Source organism: Asparagus officinalis, chromosome 6 (assembly GCF_001876935.1).
Source record: "Asparagus officinalis chromosome 6, Aspof.V1, whole genome shotgun sequence".
Taxonomy (NCBI): domain Eukaryota; kingdom Viridiplantae; phylum Streptophyta; class Magnoliopsida; order Asparagales; family Asparagaceae; genus Asparagus; species Asparagus officinalis.
The window spans coordinates 72,744,285-72,754,244 of NC_033799.1; the positions used below are offsets into that span (position 1 = coordinate 72,744,285).

Genomic DNA, 9,960 nt, shown 5'->3' on the forward strand with positions numbered 1-9,960 from the left:
ATTGAGACTTTCTGTCGGATTTTGATTTAAGGCGTTTTTCGTTTAGCACTAGAATTTAGATTTGGATTTAAATTTAAGGTGTTATCATTTAGGACTAAATTTTGGGTTTAAATTTAAGGTGTTATGGTGTTATTCGTATAGGACTTGATTTGGATTTAAATACAAGGTGTCGTTCGTTTAGGACTAGGAGTTGGATTTAAATTTAACATGTTAATGTTATTGCTTATTTCGGATTGTAATTAGGATTAGAGTTCTAAAATCCATATGCCAATCCAACTACATATCTTCCTATTGAATTGAGAACTAAAAAAGTCTAAGGAAAATTTTGTGGGTTTCTCGGTCTCATCTTGGATTTTAATAGAACATCCATTCTATTATAGTAATTAAATATAATTCTTTTATATAATTTTAATTTAAATACAATAATAAATGTCATTACATGATATATATTATACAAATATACCTCATATCAATATTTATTATATATGAAAGTTATTGAAAGTAATTAAAAACAATGGATTTGGAGGAATTAAATATATCTTAATACAATTATAAAAATATAGTAATTATGTAATATAGTGGTAATTATAAAAAGTAATTTCAAACAGTAACTTTCTTTTACAAATATTTTGTTAAGATAAGTGGATTTCTCTTTCTTATAACTACTAAATCAATAAATTACTACATATAAATTATATAAATTATGAATGTAAACTCACAATTTTAATGAGATTTTGAACGTGTAACCTCAAATTAAAAGTTTCAACTCCGATACGTTTTTTCTTCTCACACGCATTTGCAAATGTCAAAATTCTAGTTTCTATAATATTTCTTTGTTGTGCTATTCCTTATCAAAATGAGGGTAACTCTTGAAATGAATTATAATTATATTTGATAATAATAATTATTTAACATATTAATATAATGTTAAAATTCTAATTAAAATAGTCCAAATTCTACTCAAAATTTAGTCCGAGAATTAAAATAGTCCATAAAATTTAGTCCGAGAATTCTACCTTCAATCAAATAATCCAAGCCAAAAGTTAAAGAACTCTACTCAAAAATTAAAAACCCAATCCAAGAATCCAATGCTCTAAATTAAATAATTCTATTCCTTATCTCAATCCAAGAATGTTGGATTAATGAATAGTTGTCCTAGTCGTACTCAAAAATTCGGAACGAATAACACCCTTTAATGAATTACTCAAGAAGATATTCACATAGCTTGAACAAGTTTGATCAAGTTCTGAGCTGTCTAGTATTATGAAGAGGCATAAGGTCTAGAACATCATGACAAATATGGGATGCTAACACAATGATAGCTTTCACATACTAGATGACAAGTAGTTAAACCTATCACAATAGGATGCATTCATACATGTGCCTTAGTTGAAATTCTTTCTGTAAAACATGCATATTATATGTCATATACTAGTTCATATCTAAGCAGAACCTTAAAAACATTATGCATGCTACAGCAATTTTCTATATTTTACAAGTATTTTAGCCTTTTTTTGAAATTTTATTCGGTTTTCATGTTCTAAGTATTGAAATTTAATTTGCAAAAGAAAATTAATATTTTATCCTCAACTATGTGGACAGTTGTGCTCCACTTCTCTCTTTCTACTTCTTTCTTAAAATCTCACCTTTTTTCTTCCATCTCCGATCCCACTTTTGCCCCGACCATCATCACCAAGATTCTAAATTCAGCATTGATTTCATCAAATATTGTTAAGTGATTTCATTCAAATCTGAGGTTTTTCTTCAATCCACTCTAGGTTTTGATTATTCAAAGGTTTTCATTCAATCCTCGCTAGGGTTTTGTCCGAAGCTGATGACAACGACACGCTTCCCCTTCTCTGCTCTCGCTCTCACCCAGGCTGCGCAATCCCTCCATCGCCTTCGTCCTCAGCCCATTGTCTTGTGACAATGACGATGATGATGGCTAAAAGCCTAAAACCCCAATATTTAGGTAAACCTCTCTCCCCCAAAAACCCAATAATATTTAATTTCAGTTATGTATGATTTCTCAGTTGTCTAATTTTACATTTATGGTTTGATTGTTATCCCAAGCCTTAAAATTAGATATCTTTAATTTGAAACCCTAGGTTGATTATTTGGGTTTGGGGCACTTTGAATGGTTGCTTGATTGGGGGTTTTCTTGTTGATTGTTGAATGTGGAGCATGTGGATAAGAATGGGAGCCTGCTATATTTGGTGTTTGAATATTTAGATATGGATCTAAAGAAGTTTTCCTTAGGTATGATCTTTTGTGACGTTTTCCCCTCCCAGTGTTAGATTTTTTTCTTTTGTATTGATATTATTTCATTTCAACTACACATATAGCTCGGGTAGTGAAATTTCTCTACAGTTCTGCTCACATATGGTACCGAGAATCAGGTAATCATGGATCCATTTTGCAGATTCATTTGTTAACCATTATCAGTTTTTTAATCACAATATCATTATATAGGGTTATGTTTTGATTAATTATTATATCTCTAATCTTTTAACTTCCGGTAATTAATAAGTAATAATTTTTTTTATTAAATCAATTCAAGCATTGGCTTGGGGAAAGCATGGAAGTAGGATATCTGTGAGTTCAAGTGGGTTTTGGATGAATGGGAACGGTTTGCTAAGTGAACAGATGTATGGTTGAGGGTGGAGATTTGTTTAGTTATGTGCAGCTCTAAATTTTTTAAATCACATTGTATTATTTTGGGTGCATACAGGTATTTTTCTTGGTTAAGGTGCTATTTGATACATAATTCTGATGTTATTTTATGTATTTCGCTTTGCTCTCTCTGACATCGTCAGCGGGCTCCTCCACTTCGTTGTTGCATCTCTCTAATGTTAAGGGTACAACTAATTAGTTCATTCAAATTGTTGTTGATTTGTGGTGAAGCTACAAACTTTATTTTGAATTGTGATCCTTTTCTAATTATACTTTATTATTCTCTTTGGTTGTCTAATTTTACTTTTACAGTCTCATTGTTGTCTAATTTTCAATATGAGAAAGATTTGATCAGAAGTTAATCAATTTACAACTAGGGAAATTTGTGGTTTTTACCCAAAAAAATTTCTCAAATCTATTATGTCTTTGGTAAATTGTTTTTTCTGATATCATTTTAAGATGTTGCAGTTACATACTCTCCATGTTCGAATCCAACCTTTTTATAATGTTGCCCTACAGTTAGTGTCGTGCATATTTTGTTTGCATTTCTCCTTTAAGTAAAAATTAATTTTTTTAGGTTTAGCGATGATCGCTAACTGCAATGCAGAGGAGTCTATGGTCTCAATTATATTGAAGAAATTTCGCTCCGCTTTTAATGTAAGATTAGTTCACAGAATTTAATCGTTCTGTTTCTATTTTAATTTGCTTATATTGATCACGATTTAATCCATGAGGTTATAATTCAAGCCAAAGAGTTCATGTTAAAGAATATGTCTGTGTGAGAAGTCATGAAGGAACTTATTTATAAAATGTAGAGTTCTTTCTGTTTATGGAACCATAAACAGTGATTTGGATACATTGAAGGAAAATATTTGTGTAAGAAATTGTGTTTAAAAAATTATCAGAGTTGAAATCTCTACTTTGAAACTCCATCGAAAATTATTAGAAATGTTAAATAGAAAGAGAGAGTTTCAAATTGTTAAAGGTACTTGAAACATCCAAACATCCATCTAGAAGGAACATACTTGTAAGCGAATTCTATTGTATCTGTGGTTACAAAATTATCCATCAAGCAGTGCTCATGCCCGTGCAATAAAGAATGTCATGTACCTAATATCTTTTCCACGAATAATTGGCTACAAAAATTATTTCATTATCATAGTAGAATATTCTATATAGTAGCTGGGTATGATCATGTACCCATTCAAACATATTGTAGAAGAGAGTTTTAGATTGTTAAAGGTACTAGAAACAACCAACTTGAAGGTACGTACGTGTAAGCAAGTTCTATTGTATCTGTGGTTATAATATTATCCATCAAGCAGTGTGCATGCCCGCGCCAAAACTTCTAGGATTTCTACTCATCAAGCCACACATTGTGAATGGAGAAATTTTGGGCTTAATGCATTGTTCGTTGACAGATGGTATTTTATAACAAACTAATGTTTAGATGAATATTAGTAAAATTCCAAAATATAATCAATGTTTTTGTCATGTCTCAGCCTTGTTATATATTGACTTTAGGAGCTGTGATTCAAGTCATCTACAAGAAATGAAGAGTAAGCGAGGGCGGAGATCGAGGAGGTCTCGCTTCTAAGTTGCACTAGGGTCTACATCACTAATCATGGATTAGCACTCGAACCTTGAAAGTGACATAGGCACTGACAATGTCAGCAAAGGTACCTTCAACTAGATCTAATGTAGACTCATTTCTTACTCTCCATCAGTTAGTTGAATCAAGGTTTTAAATATCGGATGTCAGGTTCATGTCGCTCGGCCAAAATTCATGTCGGATAGCGGAAATCGGGGATATATCGGGGGACATGAAAAAAATATCGGATTGCCATATCGGATAGGTTGATATAATATCATAAATGGAATCTTCACATACTTGATAATTATATTGTCTAAACATATGAAAAAGTACATATGAGAAGGTCTTCATTTTCACAAGCAACCACCAAGTTTTTGCTTTTGCATAGAAAACCAAATAGACACTAGAACAGCTTAACTGCATATGTTTAGACAATTCTTATTAAAGTATAATAATTATCTAGAATATAAAAATTACTAATACAATTCTTTATACACAACTTTATTTATTAATGTAAAGATTTATTAATTGTTCAATTTAAGAATTTATGTTATTATAAAAGTCACTTCATAATTTTACACTCCAAAGAAAAAGATTACAAAACAAAATGTTCACATACAAAGCGCGTGCATTATACTAGTAGGAACAAAAAAAAAAATTCTACTGAAATTGAAAATTAAACTCGTAATTGCTATTCTAAACTACTTAACTGCATCGACTAACAATTGCAGGATTTTTATTATATATTTGTCATTTCTCCAAACAAGAAACTAGTAAAACCGAAGTATATGTGCAACTAATACAAATAAATTCATGTGTTCTTATAGCCTTCCATTATAAAGAAAACACATGCAATAACAAGTAATTAAAGCCTACAGCAAGCACCCATATGGGTAGTGTGAAACTTTACATAAACAGAAGGTGAAAGATATTGCAAATCATATGATTTCAACATGTTAATGTGAAACCGATATTTCTGAATTTTGGCCGATTTTTTATGGCCGAAATGTCGTCCGATATATCCGCTATTTTCCGACATGTCCCCAACATGACCTCAAAAACGCCATACGCATTAAATTCAACAATTTCGTGACGGCTAGGCTCCGAATCCGCAATATCGGCCGCGATGTCCGACATGGCGGCCGATATTTAAAACACTGAGTTGAATATGTGAATCAATATTCGGAACATAAATTTATAAAATTTTAGAAGTTTAACATTTCTTATTATCGATTATTTAGTTGAGTATGTGATTCAATGTCCTAAATGCAAGTAGCCTCATGCTATGAACTAGAAAGATTAGAAGGGGATATAAACATGTATTTGGGGTAATTATGAATATAATAGTTATCTTGGCCTATTTCCCAATGCTCATTCTATTTGCAAAACAATTAGTATTCATTATTTTTACCTATTGGATTGTTGTATTCAAAAGAGGATTTATTGAGGTAATTCTCTTATTTAATAAAATAATAAAAATGTGTAAGAACTTTTGGTCATTGGTGACTTCCTCTCAACCCTTATGGGCATCAAGGGATGATAAATTTCGATATATAGAATGCATGGTAAAGAAGGTCATGTTATATTCAGATTGACCAGAATAGACTTTTGCTCTTCAGAGTTCAAATGTAGTCCAAATGCATGCTCTTCAGAAGAAAAATGGTTGAGTATTTTACTTATCTTAAAGTTTATAGTAGTTTGAGCAAGTATGTTCAATTAGAAGTCTCTTAGTAGAGCTTATTGATCTATCTCACTTGATATCTTAATCTATGCCTCCTATGAATTCTGTTAGTAGAGATTATTGATCTTCCTCATTTGATATCCTTAATCTATGTCTCCTACAGTGTTTTAAACGTCGGCCGATATGTCGGATTGAAGGTGCCAGCGACACGAGTCGGGGGTTTTTAAGTCGAATGTCGGTTTTTAGAAGAATATCGGATATGTCAGCGATATATCGGGCATATCGGCCGATTTTTCAGCTTTGAAAAATCGGCCGATATGCCATGTTATCGGTTTAGAGCTATTTTTGCTTATTGGGTTTGGGTTTAGTGATGAAAACCCAAATCCATTGACCAGTTCTGTTGTTAAGGGTCACCAGATTGAAGAGAAACCAACCCGAACATAAAAAAAATTAGGGCAAACGCGCTGGGAACCCATCAGCCGTCTTCCTCTTCTTCGTCTCTCACTCTCTTGCTTCCTTGCCATCGCCGACGCTTCCTCCCTGGACATCGGAATCGATCCTCTCCGGCGTCGCCTTCTCCTCTCTCTTCCCTTCTTCGTCGGAAGTATGTTTATATTGAATTTAGGAATGCTTAGATTACATTTAGGACATGATATTATACATATGCGCATCACCCGATATGACAATCCAATATTTAGTCCATGTCCCCGATATATCCCCGATTTCCGCTATCCGACATGGATTTCAGCCGTCCGACATGAACCCGACATCTGATATTTAAAACCTCGGTCTCCTATGTACCTTTTCTTAGTGAGCTTGATGAAAATCACATGAGGTTATACTCTCAATATTATTTTATAAGTCAAACTTAATAATTTTTTGAACTTTTTCTCACTTCTTCTCACCTCACAATCTTAAGGAGTCAAAATTTCATGAATGTTTTCTTAGTCAACTTGATAATTTTATTGTTCGCATGTTAAATTTTCATGGCTTTGGCAAGTAGTGAAATATATGTTTTCTTAAAAAAAAAACTAATTGTTTGCATTTTATGGGTTTGCTTTAGTTTTTATTTTTAAGTGTCAAAGTGATGAAGAAATCTAGATTGAGTTTTGATTGGAAGTAGTTTTATATCTTCTATTTTTATTTGATTCAGTAGCTGTGACAACATCCTTCTTTACCTTTGAAATTCAAGTTGCAGGTTCTCCATGCTAGAGTTTTTGGCCACTATCAGTTCATATATATCTTCTGCATTCTTAATTTTGCTATACTTCACAACATTTAGTTTTTATGGTTTTGTATCTCTTGCATTTTATATTTCTCGCAAGTTAATAGCTAAATTGAACCTTGGATTAGGCTTGCATGGAGATCATAATAATAATAGCAGGCGCATCCAAGGTAGAGAACATGAAAAGGAGGCAAATGAAGAGTTTGATTTGAAGCTAAGACTTGGTCATGATCCCATAAGATCATTATTTATTCAATTTACAAACAATTTATCAAACATAAATATTGTATTGTTTTGAGTTAATAATTAATTTACTCAATTATAATTTTGTTCATGATTATTGTTATTTCATCCTTGATTTATGCTTCATTTGAAATGCAAGTTGTTTAGGTCTATAAACTTATATACAATGTAAATTTATAATGTAAAATACCAAAAGATATAACATCATTGTTATTGTACTCTTTCATAGGTCTTTTAAGCTTCGGCCGTGCTTTGCACAAGTCTAATGCTAATCTGTCAAAATTAGGGCCTGAACAGTATGAGACTGGTGCTTTGCACAGGCCTAAAGACTAGTTTGTGCTAATTCAAGAGAAAGCATCCATGGAACCAGTAAGCTGAAGAAGTATTCTTCACTAGTAAGCAGACTCAAACTCAAGGACACATGCCTACAAACTACAAATTAACTAAGCCGCAGTGACAGTGGTTCTAGACATGCAAAGGTATTTTTCTATTTCTGCAGGTCAAGGTATGTTGTCGGATACTTCAACCAACGAGAAGTACCTATATCCAAGACATACCTGATGCTTGGATATTGGCAGATGGTTGCCAGATTCTCCTATTCTGCATACCGAGACAAGTTTAAAATTAAGAAATTAAAAACCTAATGCTTGCATAAATTAAAGGTTCATGATTTCATTTTATTTATAGATGCATATCCATAACAATTATGTTGGTTTCTATTTATGTAACTTGGGACTATTTTATATCACAGGACTAACTGTGTTTTTTGAATTGTTACAGCCTTACAATTTCATGTTATATATAAATTTACAAATAATTCTCTTAATGACATATCCATTATGCATCAATATATTGCATTTTCACAACCTGTCGAGTCTATACCCCAGTCCTTATAAAAGTGAAATAAGCCAGGCGCATGCTTTTATAATTTAAAAAAACTCTGGAGTGAGAATTTAAAACATACCTCCTACCACGCTAACATGAGACTCATTATACATCTTCGAAGGGGAAAATTTTGGCTGTGATTCTAGCCAATTAGATCTGACAGTATATGCAGATGGAACCATGTCCTCCTCTAAAGACTGCCACAAGCTTTCTTTCACATTAGCCTGGTTGGATGATGAAAAAAGTCGTATAGATGTTACTGAATGACAATTTAATAATTACCATCCACATATTTTAGGAAAATTAAATTTAGGCTGAAGATCATGGCAGCGAGATGGGATTGTAATATTGAGGGAAGCAATGTGCAGTTATGCTGAGAGTTATATTTCCCTTTCCATCACTCATTATGCCGAAATAGAGTATGGCTGTTTCTAAAGCAAATGACCAATCTGATACAATATGATAAACTCGCATGTAAAACCTTGGTAGCATGTTATTTCCCTGAGAGACACATGTAGACACTATACACACAGACAATTAAACATAAAAACAAATACAGTGAAAATGGGGTATAGGGTGGCAGCCCATTTAACTATGAGCTACCAAGACGGATTAGAGGTGAGGCCCACCCTACGTGTCACATTCGATGTGCTGGTCTCATCACCCTCCATCTCTTGGTAGATAATTTATCAAAATGACCTGGCAACTCATAACCACTACTCCGCCACCCACATATAGATATACACCTATACTTGAATATAATATAACATACACACACCTACATACACACACACACACAAACACATACATGCGTATAGAAGTATCAATAACAAAGAGAATCAACTTACATCTCCAGATGACGCATAAGTCCGGTGATCTTCATAAATAACTTTGTAAGAGGACATGTCAATCACGGGCAATTGGAGCTTGTTAACTTCAAAGGTTTTCCCCGTATGCTAATATACATCAGCCGTTATGTTACTATTACTTAAAACTGGTCGAATGAAGAGAGTAAATGAAGAAAATGTTAGCCTACCTCAACAGTTTGAAAAAATTCCCCAAGGAATAAATCTTGTGTCGCCAAAGACTGATGGCTGCATGCCAGAACTTCCAACATGTGCTTGATAGCAATATCAGAAATTCCAAGAAAAGCATACCACCTGAATCATGAATTAGAGAATGTAAATTCCCCAAACACATTACGACATGACAAGCATTTAACAGAAACAAGAAGTTTATCAGTACCTTCCAACATTGAAATGAACATGATCACAGATATATTTCCAAGCATGTCCCTCGTACACAGAGAGTGCATTTCTATACATGCGAATTGCATGTGGTTTCTGCATTGGATAAGTTGCATGCCAGCATGAAAAATACACAAGGTCTCACTTATGAACTACCAAGTAGACTAACCCAGCAAAAGTTAAACTAAAATATGGATATACCTGATCTGATACATAGTACCGGTTACCAGACAAAACAAGATGAAATCCATACTTGCGTAGCATAGGTGGTCTAGAAAACAAGTAGCAGTATGATGCCTGTTCAAGCATTACAGCTGCATGCAAAGAAGGTTCCTAAGAAAAACAAATCCTGTCAGAAGTAGATAGAACCAAATACAGCCTTCTTCTCTTGATTCTTGAAGTACCTCACTAG

The 9,960-nt window shown here is 33.1% G+C and overlaps 1 protein-coding gene across 1 annotated transcript in view; it reads right to left on the reverse strand.

The window, feature by feature from the left end:
* LOC109846503 (trafficking protein particle complex subunit 8-like) overlaps positions 1 to 9,960 on the reverse strand; it is a 37,432-nt gene that overhangs the window by 11,435 nt on the left and 16,037 nt on the right. Inside the window, 6 exon segments of the mRNA XM_020415771.1 lie at positions 8,381 to 8,525; positions 9,150 to 9,257; positions 9,338 to 9,461; positions 9,547 to 9,644; positions 9,750 to 9,899; positions 9,901 to 9,960. The exon segment at positions 9,901 to 9,960 is cut by the window's right edge and continues 81 nt beyond it. Of these exon segments, the coding sequence (XP_020271360.1) occupies positions 8,381 to 8,525; positions 9,150 to 9,257; positions 9,338 to 9,461; positions 9,547 to 9,644; positions 9,750 to 9,899; positions 9,901 to 9,960 (685 nt within the window).